This window comes from Mchenga conophoros, linkage group LG2 (genome assembly GCF_057382185.1).
Source record: "Mchenga conophoros isolate Kocher_MC1m ecotype Shallow Benthic linkage group LG2, M_conophoros_male_GT1.1, whole genome shotgun sequence".
NCBI lineage: Eukaryota > Metazoa > Chordata > Actinopteri > Cichliformes > Cichlidae > Mchenga > Mchenga conophoros.
The window spans coordinates 27338368-27356759 of record NC_140527.1 but is presented as its reverse complement, the minus strand read 5'-3'; the positions used below and the strand labels follow the sequence as shown (position 1 = coordinate 27356759).

Genomic DNA, 18392 nt, shown 5'->3' with positions numbered 1-18392 from the left:
AAAAGCACCGATTTATTTCAGAGTGTTTAAATCTACACAAGCGCTGTGAGGAGAAGAATGAATAACAAAACAAGCGTGGGTACGATTCTTTGAATCTGTCCTGGGTAACTATAAAGCAGAGATTGGTGCTGATGAAGGTGGCTGTCCATCATTTTCTCCATCTTGTGTTGGGAAAACGCGCATCAGGCAAAAATGTTTAAAAGCAGCACGGCGGTGTGGTTGTGCTTTACATATTTCCTACTGGTATTCTCCCATCCTTAGAGCTCACTATACCCATGAGTGAGAATTAAGTGAACATGATGTGCTCTTTCAACCATGACCCTCCTCTCTTTCTCTCTCCAACAGTTAATTCGGAGAGTGCTGTTGTGTGGCTCTTGCCATTTCACACATGGATACGTAAAACCTGTGGGCGGTAGCTCCCAGGCCGCTGTCCATGTTAGTGTGTCCATGCATAACTGTGCTGTGAAATATTGAAGTGTTCTATCATTCTACCATCAACTATTCGGTAGCCGTCAGTGCCATTCCTTAATTGTTATTTTTCAACCCCACCCCCTCCCTCCATAAAAAAAAAATCCTGGTTGTGTGGCTTTATGTGGCGCAGTGTGGCCTGCAGATCAGGGAAGCAAACTTCATCTGGACCCATGACAGAGCTAATCCATCGCAGCTGCAGAATGAAAAGGCCGTTTGGAGTGAATCTATTCCAGAGGCCTGAATGGAAAGCTTCTCACAGAAGCCGGTGCCCTTTGCAGCCCTGACAGTGTTAGAATGTGATGAAAAAGGACATGAACGAGTTCAGTGGATTAGCCATGTTTGTGAAAGAAGGGAACAGTGGACGAGAGAGGCACAGTAGATGGAAAGATGAAGTGACCAGCAACGGTGTTAGCGCACGCTGGGTTGTGCACATGCAAGTGGTGTGAACTGGATTCTCAATCGCTGACACAGAAGCTCCCACTTGTACGCTGAAGTTGAGTGTTTGGAATATGCTGTCAGCTGATATGTGAGATTTTATACATCTCTGCGGATGAGCCGCACCCGCTTTCTAGCAGAACTGCGATGGCGGCGATTTGAAGAGGAGCCAAAAGTAGGACTTTTGAAATTAACTTTGTGTAAAGGAATGTACAATATGTTTAAAGGGTGGATGCCGAATAGCACCTTTCTATTTCTGCTGGAAATGGAGAGTAAGACTGAATAACATGTATTTCTCCAGTGTGTCAAGGGCGTGCATTTCTCATCAGGCTCGCTTTATGTGCCTTTGCTTTCTTCTCAGGACTTTGTTCATTCTATTTTCCTTCTGCCCATTGTAGTGCTGCTAGTGCTGCTACTGTACATGCACCATCACTAAGCTGTAAGGGGATAGACTTTGGGTCTTTTATGCGTGAAGAAGCTTAAGTTTGGAAATTGCTCTCATGTGGCCAAAGTTTGTGAAAAGTCAGTGAACATTTCACTCCCAATTTCTGCGGTTTGTCTCTGAGTAAAGCTTTTTAGCCCTAGGACACCATGTAAGTGAATGAAATATTTAGGATTAATGAAGCCTCTTGTTGCACGAGGGGTTAACCAAATCCTGCAATGGGGACTCAAATTCTGAATTTAATAAAATGTTATTATGAAATTTAGGTCAGAAAATTGTGGTATCAATCATTGTGTATTTAAAAGAATGATAAAGAGTTTTTAGTTGTAGTTTCAAGCCACCTGTGACATTAGCTATACCTAGAATAATTTTGTGAATGCTGATATCTTGGAGCTCAGCCGCATTGCTAAAAGTTGGTCCACTGGGCCAGTCAGTCAAGTGCCAACAAAGAAAAGCAGAAATGAGCAACATGCAAAAACAGCTATCAAGGCTGTCCTTTGTTTGCAAAGCTGCTATTGCAAAAAAGTAAATGGGTTCTCAGCATCTCAGTAAAAAGGTGCAACCAGCTTTTTGGAGGTATGACCGAAAAGTGATCTGAGAAAAAAGCCTGACTTGAATTTGACTTGTATCCCTTCAAGGTAATCTCCTCAGGCAGCACTGCAGCGCTTTCAGCATTCCTGCTAGTTTCACACTGTCCTCTGATTATCTTTCTTGAACTGCTTCCATTTGATTTCATGATGGAATCCAAACATGCATTGAGAGCAAGCGTCATTTCTGCTTCAAACTGACCCAAACTTAATGCTGAGGAACATCACTGTTAGGCCGAGTTAGAGCTTTAGGTCTGACGCACAGTGTTGTTTGGCACTGCAGGTTTTTCCTTTTTTTAAAATCTATGCAGGGAGTTCATTCACCAGCTTCAGACTGTTCATTCGGAGTATTACTGAACCATCCTAAGATCTCCGTGTGAGTAAAAGCCAGCACAAGCTGTGGCTCGTGGCATCCTGAGCGCTCTCACAGCAGATGGTTTATTGGTCCACCGGTTTGAGCACCGAAACAATAAAACCTTTATGCAGGCACGTGTTTATAATTGCGTTGCATCACAACACCATCGATCGACTGCTGTAGTTTTATCTTGCTTGATATATGATTTCAACCACTTAACTGCACAAGATCTGATTTGTTATGCTATTTGTTTCATGAAGCCTCAGATCTTGTCATTGGGTGACATGTCTGGACAGCTAGAAAGAAGAAATTCTCACTTTGTGGTATTTTCAATTAAATACAGGGTTTAGGTGATTAGCAAACCACTGGATGTTTTTATATTTACCATTTCTGCAACATCCCTCTATTATTATAATAATTATTATAATTTTATTAACAAATAAGCTATTGATATTGACATATCCAGGACATGGACAAGATACATATAAGAACAACACAAACTGGAAAACAATCTACTATCCACCATGTTCCAACAATCATTGGAATAAGGGGATAGTAGAGATATAAGAAGACGTGTAGTGTGTATAATGTGGAAAGAACTGCTGTATAACTATATTCAGCCAGTGATCAAATAAAAGAAGGGACAAAATAAGCTAATAGTAACAGTAATAACAACAGTCTTTTTACATTCTTGCTTGATATACGATTTCAAATGCTCGGCTGCTCGAGGCTGCGTTTGTTGTAATATTTGTTTTAATGATGTCCCAGATGTTTTCACTGGGTGACAGGCATGGACACCTGTTGTCATCCAATTTGAGAAGAACTCAAAATAACTAATTTGTGGTATTTTCAGTTAAATATAAGATTTAAGAGATTAGCAAACCATTGAGTGTTTATTTATTTTCTGGAAGTTGGCCTGTTTGCGGGGTTTGTACACAGCCCTATATAAGCCTTATCCATTTATCTATGTCTCAAAAAATATAGCGGATAGTATTTTGCTTTCTCCAGTCTCTTAGTCTCATAAAATCTATTACAGAGTGTCTTTGTCGGGATAAAAAGAGATATTTTAATACCTGTGGCTTATTATGACTTGATTACATTGTAGCATGGCGACTATATCAGGCAATATATCAGACTGCTATTAAGTCTTTTAATTGGTATGTGTGCCCAGCACATCCAGACAATGACGAGTCCACTGAGAAAAAAAAATAGGAGGTCTTTTCATCAAATGAGAAAAGAGAACCTTCTTGCCCGCTATACGAAGTGGATCTGAAGTGAAGCCACTTACCAAAAATCTTTATTTGTATTTGTGGGGAAATTGGTTTTTAGAAAAGTGTGCATGCCGAGGCCCCAGAATATAAGGGGATTACAACTTATTCCCTTACATAGCTCTCCGTTTTCCATTTCAGCCTCTCCCCTACTTCCCCCTAGCTTTATCATTCAGGGACGGAGCACCATCTCAGGAAGGGCACTAATAAGATGAAAAGTGGTGTTGGACTCTACATACTTAACTATGCCGGCACCAAGGCTGAAAAGGAGAGGGAAGTCTTTAAGTGATGCCTTCAAGGTTAAACAACTGGTCCCATCTCCTGTCCTCATTGACTTATTCTATTATTCTTCACTGAAAGACAAAAGGCTCGGGGAGAATGGGCTCAGAGAGGTGCTGTTTTAAAATTCTCTGTACTCTGTAATCAAGCTTCACAATGGAAATCCTTCATGGCTCGACTTGGATTGTTCCGCCGTCATAGGATATGGATTGCAATATGAAATTTGATTAGTGTCACCAGGGGCAAAGGCTTAGTTTACATGCACGGTAAGCAGACCTCGTGAGATTGGCAGATAGTCATCCCGTCTCAGTTTCCCTAGGCAGCACACTCTTGGCTTTGCAGGTGCATATAACTCTGACTGTACACGAAAAACAGGCATCCGAAATCCCCCTAAAGGATGGAAACAACCAGTCAGAAACATTAAAATCAGACGGTGTTCACTCTAACAGCAGCATGAGACTTTCAAGACTTCTTGCTGTTCAGTCTTGCAGATGAGGAAAAGAGAAAATGACAAACACACACTGGTTTGTGAGGCACAGACGGAACTGGGGTATACGTGAGGTCAGAGGGGGGAAAGGGAGCATTTTGACACTGATGGAAAACTATGTGTGCCTGCCAGATATCCACGAAGTTTACTCTTATTTTTCTTTTGTTTTTTTAACAATCCATCCAAATGATAGCAGGAACAGGAGAGGTTTGCGGCTGCCAGGTATTTTTCCCGCTGTGGTGAATAGAATTCAAAACAAGTCAGTTGGGTGCAGCACTCTATACCTGAAATATCACCACAAATCTTTACTCAGGCAAGCCCAGCTCTCCTGTAGTCAAGTCGAATAATTTAGAGGCATCTTCTTATCCCATTCCTTTAATCTCTTTGATGGAGCTAAGAGGTTTTTTCTTATGTCTTCTTTTCTTAAAGGCAGTCCTTAGGTGAGCTGTTTCCTGCAATTCAGCAGAGCCAATCTGCCCATTTTATCAGAGACTGCTCTCCCACAAAGAATGACCCTATAGGTCGATTGTGTGAGAAGCTTATTACAACCAGTAGTGTCAAAATTAAGCAAATTCTAGCAGCCGCTAGTCTGGAGATATACATTTTCCAGCATGTTTACTGTTGTGGACGGGTTTATTTCACCGTGTAGCTACTTAAGTTTCTAAAAGGGTCCCACATGTAAATCAAACCCCAGCGTTCTTGTTGAAAGTCAAGTGCTGGCACACCTTTGGCGGCTCGCCATCCCTGTAGTGCAGTCCACACCAGTCTTCTTCTACGATCATCCACCATTCTCTTCCTCCATATTCATTTGCGAGGAAGGGCATGCTTTAGTCCCGCAGTGCTGATTGGGAGGATTAGTGGTATGTGAGGGACTTTGTCACCAGCTTTCTGGGAAATCCAATTACAGAATATCATAAGCCTTACATGTTTCACACTTGGCTGAATCCTCCTTAAAAATGCACACCGGCAGCCTCAAAAGGGTCAGCGTTTAGCAGCTGTCCTCGCTCTGTACAGCGGTGACATCCTTCTGAAGGTGAAAGGAACGATCATCTTTGAAAGGATAAGACAAGTCCTGTAGCACTCCTCTTGCCTCTGCATTGCAGCAAATGGTAGACTACACAAGCCTGAGAGAGAGGGGATTGTTATTTGTTCAATGTAATGGGCCAGTATCTCAGAGCATGGCTGTCAAGGTGAAGCGAGGGCCAAGGGTTTAGTTCTGTTATCTGCTTCCACAGATAGTCCTTAATTGCATGTGTCAAGGAAATGACATGCAGTGGACAGGGCCAGGCAAAGTGAGATTTCTGCATGTATCGCTTGAGTGCTATCAAACTGATTTTCCCAGAGATGCTCGGCAACTTGTCCAATCATCCAGCTCCGCCACTACAATGTTATCTGAACTTTAGAAATGTCCAGCGCATTAAACATAAGAACAGCACTCTCGTGCAACCTCCTGCTCCCATACTCTGCATCACAATGAGCAGATGGCATCGCCACAATAATAAAGACATCACCGCATGCGCAGGCCAGGTCCTCTGTGTACGCAGTGTATGTCTGTTTGACCCGCACGGTGCTTCTCAGCCCAGTGTGTTGTTCTGTGTTCAAAGAAAAGCATGATGGTAGGACCAGAAAATATCTGTCAGAAGGAGATGGAGTTGAGAGTCATTGAGTCCCTTGAGGTTTGTTCACCGGCCATGCTCACAAGTACAGGACTATATCACCAAGATGGCAGGTGGAGAGGAGAGGGAGCTGATGGGTGAAAGGCTGCAGAGAAAAACGAGGAAATATAGCAATAGTTAATGAACCTTAGTGATGCTACGTGCGTGGACTCCGGATTTAACCTGAGTGACTCTGGTCCCCTGGTCAGTTTCACAGCTCACTGTTTCATTCTGAGTCGCAGCAGTTGAAGCTTTAATGTGTCAGGCGTTATTAACGAAGGCACAAAGGCTTCGGATGCAGACCATAAACGGGACCTGAGCTCGACTTAGAAATGACGTTGGCTCAGTTCTTTTTAAAACATTATTTGACAGGGAGAAAACCCGATACCTGCTTTATCTGTGCCCAAATGATAAGCACCACTTTGAGTAAATAAGAATTAATCATTCATATTTTAAATGTATGAGTGATTTTTTTTTTTAGCATGGTTGTTGCAGTAACACCATATTAACATAATCTGTTTCATATAGTTGTCACAGAGTCCTATTTTTTAATATTAGTACTAGTACATTATTATTTTTTAGTATTAGTTTTCCTATTTAAAAATGCTTGAAATCAAAGCCATCACTTTCGTATTTAACTACTTTTATTTAATTAGATAAATTAGCCAATATTTGAAACAGTCATGTAAATGAACTGAGATACATTTCCTGATATTTTAATCCTGTGTCTGAGATAACAACACCGAACAGCTGGCTGTGTCTTGTTCGGACCTACTGTTTTTTAGGTCAGATATCATCCTTCTGTGAGAACGCTGTAATACAATACAAACGTTCTTTGCTAAGAAGTTGCACAACCAAGATTGCAGGCAGCCAGTCAGACATCACTTTGATAGATATAAATGCTTATTTGAACATTAAGGTTACTGGACAGTTGCCTTTTTGTGTGTGGCTGTTATTAAGGTGTCATACAAATAGGAAATCCACAGGGTTTTTACAGTTTGCAGTGGTGTACACTTTATAGATACAATAAAACGCACACAGCCATTTTCTGTCAGGAATTTGCCTTACGACGCACTTCGGTGCAGCTTAACGTGACGAAAGTGTGATATATGAATCTTTAAATGCCGTTTACAGAACAGTGCATGAACACACAGATTCCGATTAGGTTTGACAGTCAGTTTGTGACAGTTGCTTAAACGCTGTGTATAATTATACAGGAGACACAACACAAGAATGCGACAGGGAGCATCAGTTGGACAGTTTAATATGATTGCTTGAGAACAGCATTTTATTGTAATGTGAGCTCAATCTCAGTTCATTTCAATTCAATTTACAAAGCACAAGCACTTTGTCATGGTGGGAAGGAAAAACCCACTTTTAACATGAAGGAACCTCTAGTGGAACCAGGCTCAGAGAGGAGCTGCCGTCTGCCGTCGTGTGGCAAGAAAAGAAGAAAGAAAGCACAGGGAGACAGGAGACAAGTTATTGTCAGTAGTACTCCCTATCACTCTCAAATTAATTTATCATAATGCATCTTTGGCCGAACAATATTTGTTCAGATGAAGCCGTGGGATATGGTGATGACAGTGTTCAAAACAGTTTTCAAAACAATAATGGCAGCCTGTAGCATAAATGGCACTGTGACTCTGGCAGACGTTATAGGAGTCTGTCTGCTCGGACTACAAGACTTAAAAACAGTTTTTACCACCAAGCCATACGACACCTCAACCACAACACTTAAACACACACAACACAGTCCACAGGACGCACTCAGAAGCTACCTGCAGCTTCACAAGTACTCTGTTTAATCTGCACTGGTCACTCCACTTTATTGTTATTGATATTTATATTTAAAAGTGCAATACTGTAATTTTCTGCTGCTCATTCCTGTGCAATATCCCATCTGCCCTCCCGTCATATTTTCTTATTTAATCACTAGTGTACATATATTTATATTTATAGATACATATATATTTAGTCATCTTTTCTCTTTTACCATGTCTCTTTAATATTTTGCTCCTTACTATTTTTCTATTTTTTTTATTATTTTATTATATTTTATTATATTTTCTTCTACTGTATCATGCTGCTGAGTGACTGCTGCTCGTCAAACACATTTCATTGCAATGTTGACCCTGTGCTAACTTGCATATGACAAATAAAACTGAAAACTGAAACTGAAAACTGTGAGATCAGTTACGTTGAGACCATTTTGTTAACTGAGAGCTGTACGATAAACATCTCTGTCAAGAGATGTATTCTAAAACACTTCTTCAGCTGAGAATCAGAGAGGAGAAACACACAGGTTCACTTGCTAGCAAGGGCAGCCACCAGAGCTCTCGTACAAGAGTGAGGGCTCAGGGACTCGCAGCTCTGAGACTACCCTGGTCTTTATTTTATACATCAGTGGGTGTTTGTTCCTTACATTGGAATGTGGATGTGTATATGTGTGTGTGTGTGTGTGGGTGTAGGTATGGAGTCAGTGTGTGACCCCATAACCGACTTCCCTAAACCTGCTGGTCTGGAAGTCCAACAGTTCATCTAAGCACTTAGACTAAAACTTGACATAGCTACGTTTATCCTACCATAAAACAATAAGACAAGGTACGACCTCTCCCATGCTCCCAGGATGTGGGTGTGAATGCCAGAGCACTCTGGAATGCACACAAAGCCTTTGCAGACTATTAAGGATCGCACATCCTATCACTACCATATGCAAACTTATATTATTAAAAGATTATACTGACTACTAAGTACAATTTTCTATTGACAATCTCTGAAGTTCTTTTAGCGAAAGGTATTTTTCCCAGTTATACCGACTAGCATGTTCACAGGTGGTAGACACCAAAAATCATTACTAGCAATAAACCAAATGTCACGAAAAAAGAACAAAACATACAAACTAGAATTGCACCCAGAGAGGCCAGTACTGGGACCTTATACTCATTTATTCAGACATAATAAAGAGCACCATGATGTAACACATGCTTACAATATGAAACAGCTAGTGTGCTTTTCAAAAGCCCTCTGTTGCACCACATGAGAGAAACTGTTCATTGGTGGTTTTGGAGTTATTTGTTCAAGTTTGTTATATATATTTATTATACTAAAAATATGTATATTTACATTATTTATTATGTCTTTTACCAAGGTGAAGGAAAATACTTTCCATACTGATTTTCATGTATATGTGTGTGTGTTTGCTTGTCTTCAAGACAGATCTCTAGGTGGGTGGGCTCAAGGGTAAGGGTGAAAAAGTATCCGTAGGCTGGGATCTTCATCCCTGTATCATCCATCATGCACTCCACCAGACTAACACTCACATACATGCTTCAGGACACATGTATAGCTGCTTCCTACACGGCAGAGGAGGTATATTTAGCAAAGGGGATTCCCAGCGTTCCTCTTTACATTCAGCGTATCCTTGAGAATTAGCAAGCATGCTATCTTTTATAACGCCTCGAAGTCCTTTTTTCCCCCTCCCCTGCAAATTGCATATACATTTAAAAAATATGCAAATTACTACCACAGTTTTGTGCAAAAGGATCATACCTTTATGCATAGAATCACTTCTCAGCAGCCAGAAACTCCTTCGGTACTTTTACCGAAGTTATAAAGGCACGGTATCACTGAGGTATACTGATTGATTCTGTATTCTCTGGTGTTTTCTGTGTTATTATCATGTTGTTGTTTTTTTACTGTTTTCCTGTAGTCGTATTGCCATTTTCTTTAGCTTGTGTTTTCACAGGACTCAGCTCTCGACCACACAGTACAGAGCCTTGTTAAACAGCAGCATGATTGTTTGACATCATTACGAGTCACATATCAGTAATGTAAAAAATATAGCCCTGTTCGAATACCCACTACAGCTGTATTGAAGCGTGTGAGTGTTTATACCGCATACTTTCTTTTTTTCAGTGTGTGCACTGGTGTCATTTAGCCCAGCAGATCATGTGAAGTCTAAATAGATTGGAGACGTTGATTCAGCAGGACTAGTAACAGCTTCCTTTTAACGTTTCGCAGCACCACTGCAGTTGAGTAGTTCTTGAATCCGGCTCTACCATTTGTGTTAACGGTTTGAGGCACTTCACATCTCTATATGACAAGACTCGATGCAATTCCCCAGGGCACTTACAAGCTATCTCCCTGTGACAGCATCCCTTTTTCAGAGCAGGACTGACTGGTCCTGATGTAGGCAGGCGACAGTGGGGGGTGCGAGTGGGGGGACCAGAGGCAGAAGGAGATCCAGACACAGGCAGGAAATGGAGGACAACTGGCTGAGAGAAGAAAGAACGAAGCCAAAGAGAGAAAGTGAGAATGTGGAAAAATGGAAAACAGCTAAAACGATACAATCAGCAATGACATTTACCCTTTGCTGCAACCCTCTGCACCGCACACCGTCCCAAGGCAGTGCAAGACCCTGGCTTGTGGGCCACAAAAGAGAAAAAAGGTTGTTTTTTTTCCTTTTTTCTTTTTTATGAATTAGCCGTGCGTGCCTACAGGACACCACATATCCCTCTGAACGAGCATTCCAGGCCAGGCATCTCAAGTGATGCATCAGAAATGTAACATCCCTGTAGCACTAGCGACTGTCCTGATTATGGAAGGGAATGAGGGCGGCACACTGTGTGTGTTTGACCAGTGAACTGGAGATGGGATGCATGGTTCCCTGCAGCAGGAAGGGGGAGTGGTGACGGGGTGGGGGGTGGAGGCACAGTTAGCTGCAGAGGAAGAAAAAAATGAAAAAAGAGGGGCAAATGAGATTGGAGAATGAAGAAAAGAGAGGGAGCAGATGAGAGGGAGTTATCTATGTAGTCTTGTTTACCACACAGTCCTCATACAAGCTCCTATAATGACTCTACATGCACACAGCTGTCTGAGGACTCTTGAATAAATTAGTATTATTGAAACTCAAGGTGACACAGAACCACTGAATCTTATTATCTGATGTGTTATTTCTTCAGAGTTGGAGACAGGCCGCTTATTTCCAAGCGGAGCAAAACATTTCTATCACGTTTATTTAATTACAGAGACATAAAGCTGAGGGCAGGACATTTCTCCACAGTAGCCCTGTCCCCTGACTGTACCATGTTTTTTTTTCTTTTCTTTCCCCAACACCAATCTTCGGTCCACTGATGGACTGGGGGCAATAATATGGGGAGGGAACAATTCGAGTGTGGAAAGAGGGAGGCGCTCAGGTGGAAAGAGATCCTGCCATGCTTGAAGAAGATGTGTGCTTTGGGGGATGACCAGATGGCTGGGGCGAAAGAAAAAACACAGGCAACAAAAGAAGAGGTCAAATAAGGTGGCGAGGACGGAGGACAAGAGAGCGGAGTTAGACAGTGAAGGACGTGGAGAGAAGTGCCGTATGGAGAGGTGTATGACACTACTCGGATTTGAGTTTGTCTCTTCAGAATCACACACGAGGGGCATCTTGATACTAGAAGGTTAAGAAATACTGATGCAACAAGTTCTTTGTGTTGAGACAGCAAGAGATTCCCACAAGTTTGTCCAAATGAATTTCCCTTTCACTGCAAAGAACCAGCTTGATCGGTGTTTCTACTGATTGCTCTCTGGCTGCTGCAAACAAAAATCCCAATGTGCTGTATGTGCTCTGCTGCTCCACTGTCTTGTTATTCACTCTTAAAATATTAGTATTATTAAAAAATGCATTCAAATTAAATTAATTAAAGTTATTGGCAAAGTAGCGATGTAGGAAATTGGTTCCGCTTTCAACAACGAAATGTAAAACAAAAAGAAAGTTACAATATCGCACAAAAGCCGGTGCCTTGATTTAAGAAAAAAACCCACTTACTCATCCCTTTTGTGAGTTCCCTGCTGTTGATGATAAGAGCAAACATGACTTTGTTTTTTCATCCTTCTGCACCGAGTTAAAAAGCAAGTTGCTCGTTGCTATTTTCTCACAGCAGATTGTAAAAATTGGGGGAAAAAGGGATAATTTTTTGATGAGATGATGTTTCTTTTCCAGAATCATCCTTTAAGGGGTTGCAGCTCATCTTCAGGCTATGCTACATGAACAATTCAATTTTATTTACACAGTGCTAAATCACAACAACAGTCACCTCAAGGTGCTTTATTGTAAGATAAAGACCCCACAATAGTACAGAGAAAATGCCCAACAATGACCCCTATAAGGATCCACTTGGTAAAAGTAGGAAGGAAAAACTGTAGTGAGCAGCTGGTAGTGATGGGATGGAGAGAGGACACACTGTGGACACCTCTAAGCCTTAAGGTGCCATCTTTAGTTGGCCCGTACTGTTAGTAATAATGGCTCCACCATGCTAAAGGCCAAAACAAATCCTGTTCCGACATCAGACTTCTGAGGTATCTGGAATGCAACATGACTCCGGAGGTGGACAGTACGGAGAGACTGAGGAAAAGAGTGTGGAGCTCTTGAAGCAGAAGAGTTCACTGTGAATTATATCTAAGGGGTGGAGTTTGAGGATGCTGGCAGATCTGTTGCAGTGTGCGTAACTGGTGCATGTCTCCCCCCAAAAAAGCAGTATATCAGTTTTTAGCAGAACCTACCCTCATGGGATCAACGCAACACAGAGCTTTGCACTTCTGTGAGGGGACAAACCGTGGAAGAAGATGAGAGCAAAAAAGACCAGTGTGAGCAGAGCGAGAAGGGATTGCATGGACATACATGTTATTGAAACTTAGGCTTGCTCAAGCTCAACCTAATAAGAAGAGGACAGCTGAGCAGAGAGAAAGAGGCTGCCAGATCTGGTCCCGTAGGATAGGTTCTGTGTCAGTACCGGGCCAAATTAAGAGGGAGTGCAGAGAAAAGTGGGCCTCGACGAGAGCTGGAACTCCTACTGGCTCCCATTCATTGTGGGAGATTGCACCACTTACCCAGCAGCACTTACCCACAATACTGCTGTCCATCTGTTGATTCACTTATCAAGGAGCTGCGTCGCGGCTGTGTGCGTACGTGCTTGCGACTCTGCATCCGTGCACGTGCCTGCCTGTGGTGTGTGTGAGACTGAGACTGCTTATACCTTGAACGAGGTGTCTGTACCAGGACAGATAGGGGAGGGAACAGAATTAAAGAGGATGAGGAAAATCCCAGCAGATCTCTTATTCACACAGCAATTGTGCTAAAGAGTCAAATACATAAGCGCTGTTGTGTTGTCCTCTGAGCATCAGAAAGGTTTGTGCATGCTGTAGCACAGTTCTTTACAAAGTCAGATGAGTCCTTGCGGGCACAAGAAAAGGAAAACAAGTTATTTTGTGTTTGTGATTGCATCTTCTCCTTGATTAAGATGGACACACAAAATGCCAACTGTCACTTTGGTGATGGATTTCTGTTTTGTTTTCAGTTTAAAGAATACTACCAGAGATTATTTAAAGAAGTGAGCAAGAGCCAAAGCGATATCTGATGTTTCCCCATCATATGACTTATATTTTTTTGTCCATTAGCCAATCAAAAATAAATTTTTAACATAGCCATTACATAAGATTGGCTAGAGCTTTCCTCCCCGTCCTTTTCCTTCCCATCATCCTCTGGAATATTCAAAGTGTTTACGGATGTTAAGAATGCTTGATTACCCAGCGGGAACGCTTGAGAGTCAATCAGAATAAGTGAACAGTCATTCATGATAGGGTAGGAAAGCAAAACACACCTGTAGCTCTAAATATTAGTTTACACATTAATGGCTTCTGAGTGAATGGAAGTTGCCCCTGCCTAACAATTTACGCCAATCCCGCCAGAGTGCGCGATGAATACACAAACAAATCAAAACGTCTCTCAAGAAATGTTGCTGATCAAAAATGCTACTGGTGCTACTGAGATGTTGGAGTGAAAATGATTGTGTAACTGTTTATTTTCTTTAAGTTCCACCTTTGGTCTCCTTAGATAGCAGTCTTATAAAACAGGGTCTTTTTTGTGCATCTAGTTAAAGTGGTTGTTTTTTTCCCTCAGAAGCTGACCTTCTGGGTCAGTCTATTGAAATGTGATCCTCATTTGCACGTCTTAAAACTGTTTTGTCTTTTTGTTTTGACTCTGTTCACATTAGATATGAAACTGAAACACTGTGATACTAAGAGACAAAAATCCTGGGCCACATCACACCTACTGTACAGGAGTTGACTGGCCATTGAAACGCATACTACCAAGCTCTTGGCGTACGGTTTTTGTGCTGATGTTAATGCCAGAGGAGGTTTGGGACACTATGCACCTCAGCTCTGTAACATTATGTGGTCTCCTACTTTGTGACTGAGATATATCACTTGATCCACCCCATCCATGGCTCGAATTCGGTGACCTCTTTAAAACGACCCATTCTTTCACAAATATTTGTAAAGACAAACCGCATGGCTTGGCGTTCACTTTATACACTGTGGAAATGGGCCTGAAAACACCAAGAGGTGTGACCCAATACTTCTCATCATGCAGCGCACATTGGAGAATAGCAAACACTGTGTGGAGTTGTTGAAACACAAACATGTGTGTAAGGTCACTGAAAATGAAACTAGATTCACTTGGCACTCGAGGCACAAAGAGTTGTCTTTTTCAGCTCTTCCGTGGGAGGCAACAGAAGCGACGACAGGCAGCAGCGGTGCACACAGCTGCTGTGAATGCTGCAGTAAGTCGTTCACCGTGGAAGAGGGAGCAAAGCGATAACCGGTGGGAGCTCCTAGTGGGTGCGGGAGACCTTGAGTGAATGGCGTGATGTTTCTATCACTTGACTGCCACGCAGACACACAGAAATGCTGCAATTCTTGCATTTCTGAACCACTACCACTGGATCTGTTCCCCTTCAGATAGAATGCTGTCTCCATACTTAGTGAACGTTACCCCTTAAGCCACAGGAAAACATGTAAAGGCTCAATACAGATCAACTGCAGCCTCCGTACATAAGTATTCACAGGAAGATTTTTTTAAGTCCCCTTTTTTGTATCACTACTTCAGGGTGAGACTTGAAATAGACAAATCAGCATTCAAATTAAAAATGCTTTTACCTATCACTGGAACAGGGGCAGTTTGGGGTTCAGCATCTTATCAAAGTATACTTTGACGTACTGACGGGAGAAACTGGAGCTACCAAATCTTTCTCCATCTGCCATTACTGATGGAACAAATATAAAACACAACAAACACTCCGTGTGCACACAGTCATAGGTTACTTTCTTAAAAATTGCTTTTAATAACTCTTGCAAGGACCTCAAGGGAGGAACTAGTGGTAAGACAGGTTGCATACCAGGTTTACAAGAAATGTGAAAGCATTTTGGGGAGGCAACGCTAGGAATTGTTTTATATTGATTCCTTTCTAGATTGTTTTCAAAATTAAGGGGTTAATCTAAAGCCAGAGGACTCGAAACAGCTTATAAAATAATGGGTAATAATTTTAGCCACAAAGGCTTTGAGGGTCTTTTATTGGCCGGCTTTTACTGTTCAGAAAATTCAAGTTCCCCAGTTTGTAACTCACAATAGGTACACTATTGAGTTCTCTCCAAACCTACTCTGAATTAGCCGTGTCGATATATTTGATTGTTCATTCTATAAGATATGAGAACGTTGCAGACGTTGTATTGCTTATTTTTAAAATCTCAACAATGCTGGCACAAAAGACAAAGAAAGTTTGATTTAATTTTTTTTAATTTGGGTTTAACAACGCTTAATAATGTATTTTTTGAAGCTACATCATAAAAAAAAAACAAAGACAACAACATTAAGATTCTGACTCTTAAGCTATTTATGTTGTTAACAATTTATCAAGTGCGCTGAGCTTCCTTTAGAGTCATACGAACCCTCGATTGGATATTATTGAGGGGTCAAGTATCCAAAATAAAGTGTTCTTGCGGAGAATGATCATGTTTTTTTTTTAACTCGTGTCCTTCATGTACTTTGCTGTCCCTGCAGTTTGCTCTCAGTTCTCCCGCGGGGTGTACGCCATCTTCGGATTCTACGACAAGAAGTCCATGAACACCTTGACCTCGTTCTGCGGCGCTTTGCACACCTCCTTTGTCACACCCAGTTACCCCACCGATAATGAGGTGCAGTTTGTCATCCAGATGCGACCTGCCCTCCGGGGTGCTGTCCTCAGCCTCCTCTCTCACTACAAATGGCAGAAGTTCGTCTACCTCTACGACACCGACCGAGGTAGGTGACAGCGCGAGCCTCGACTCGGGACTTAGAGCCGGAATTACATCACGGAAACATGTTGCAGTGACTCAGAATGGCAGACGAACAGCAGGGTTAGTAAGGGATAGATTTACCCTGTAATGCTTCATGAAAGCCCTGTAAATGCTTGAACTGTTAACACTGCACTATTTTATACAGTGGTTTGGCTGTTATGTAAATGTGAAATAAATTCACCAGCAGCTCATAACACTGGTAATAACTATTATGCTTTAAGAGACGGCATGCTCTATGAGCTATAACCTTTGGATTCTTCAAACAGTTGGCTGCTTGGTGTCAGTTAATCTCCTGTTTAATCTTGTTGTTGATATTGGCTCGTCTTTCATCTGAAATGAGGTATGTCACAGCTGCTACTAAAATGTTTTCTACAGAAATCAGAGTCTCTGCCTGCCTGTGGGGGCTGCTTATTGTTTGTGTCAATGAGGGTTCTCTGTAGTTCCCAGATTGCATTGCCTTGTTGACGCCGTGTATATGACAACCTGTCAATGTAGCCAAGTGTTCATTTCTGGGATTTTTAATGTCAGGTGAGAAAATGAGCTCATTATCTCTCCGTAGAATAATGATCCCCTCCTCCTACAAAAACTTCAATTTATTCAAACACCACCTGGGCAGAGGGGGGAATGGATATGTTCGGGATATGACAGACAAAGCCAAATTATGTCTTCCTCTTTGTGAAGGTGTCAGTAACAGTCACTACATATTCCTCCTGCACTTTTTTTTTATTTGTCTTGTTTATTTGCTCATTATAGAAAGGTCCTCACCCACAGATGTGCTTCAAGCCACCTGTCTTCCCTTCAGCAAGATTTCTGCTTTTCTTTGGTTCTATTTTTTCATGGTCCTGCCTCACGCCCCCACCTCTCTCTCTGTCTTGCTTTGAGGCAGAATATGAAGTGTGCTTTAGCAGAGAGTCTCTGTCTATGGGTCTCCAGGCCTGTAGGGTCTAGAGCTGAGGGCCTTAATCCTCCACACAGCCTGCAGATAATATGTGGTTAATTAGGGTCACTCTGACTAGGACACTCATTGGATCTTCCCTGCGGATGCTAGCAACCCACTCGTCCTTCAGCACAACCAATACTGCCCGTCCCCCATCCTTCTGCTTTTCCGCTTCTGTCTGGCAAGTTAGACCGTCTGGGGCAGAGTGGGATACATAGCGGAGGTGGGCAAAATAGCCTGAGATAAAAAAGAGAAAATAAAAACAGAGGCGGTGTTATAGGACGAGAGTGATAACAAACAGACATATAGACTAAAGAGTGAAAAAGGGCGATAGAGGGCAAAGGAGCGAGGGAAAATAAGGAGGAGGAGGAAACAAAACACCAATTCCGTCCTGCAATTAAGGCAACAGCAGGCGCGTTTGATTTACAGCCTTTTACCTGTGTACAGACAATTCCCAGTGTACAGTACATCCCCGTGCTGAAGCCCCTGCCAAGTCACTTTTACCTCTCTCCTTTCTGCCAGTGGTGTAAGACGATCCCTTATTAGGGGGAGGACATTGGCCCCAGGAGGGGATTAAAGTCGTTTATTGATGCACTCCATCCAGCACTTTGGGGGGCTTTGACACTTGGCTCATCAAGCAGACAGATGTGTCAGAGAACCTCTACCTCTGCTTATCAGGTAGTGCAGCTCCCTTGGCAATATGGACACTGACTGCTGGCTAAACCAAGAGGAGTGACTGACGAAATGGTCTTCAAGGGTGCATGATTTTTTTACCTCTCTGGAGCAAAAGAGAGCTGACAGACAACTCTCTGCATTTTCAAAGCATGACGGAGCCTCCACCATGTTTTGCAGATTTCTGTAAACTCACGGTTGTAGCTCTCTCCTGACCTGCTCCATACATATTGATGAGGATTTTAACTGAAAACATCAGATTTGGATTCATCAGACCTCTTGCCATGGATGTTCAGTCCAGTTCTTGTGTAATTTGGCAAATGTCAGTCTTTTATCCCTGTTTCCTTCCCTTAGGAATGGTTTATTGACAACCACCCTCCACTGAGACCATTTTTAAGGCTTAGGTGAACATTAGATGGATCCAGTGACAACCTAGATGCATTTCTCAAGTCCTGTGTCAGGTCCTGGATTTCTTTCCTGTTTGTAAAGGATACGACTTGCAGATATTGTTTATCTGGTGTAGATAGTATTTATAGGTCTGGCAGTTCTTCTAAAGATACAAGTTTTCTTTTATGTTTGGACAAAACACAGGTTCATCCCTTGCGTTAGATGCCTCTTTTGTTTGAAGGACTGATAGGTCACA

General features: G+C 42.1%; 1 protein-coding gene across 7 annotated transcripts in view; it reads left to right on the top strand.

Annotated features, from left to right (window-relative positions):
* The window catches only part of LOC146582105 (glutamate receptor 3), a 93901-nt gene that overhangs the window by 9048 nt on the left and 66461 nt on the right, over window positions 1–18392 (top strand). For all 7 annotated transcript variants that reach the window (XR_014894378.1, XR_014894377.1, XR_014894381.1 and 4 more), the window contains exon 3: window positions 15866–16105. Coding sequence is in view for 3 of the 7 variants with exons in the window: in XM_085291274.1 (XP_085147400.1) it covers window positions 15866–16105 (240 nt within the window). In the remaining 4 variants the exon portion in view is untranslated. The remainder of the gene's footprint in view (window positions 1–15865; window positions 16106–18392) is intronic.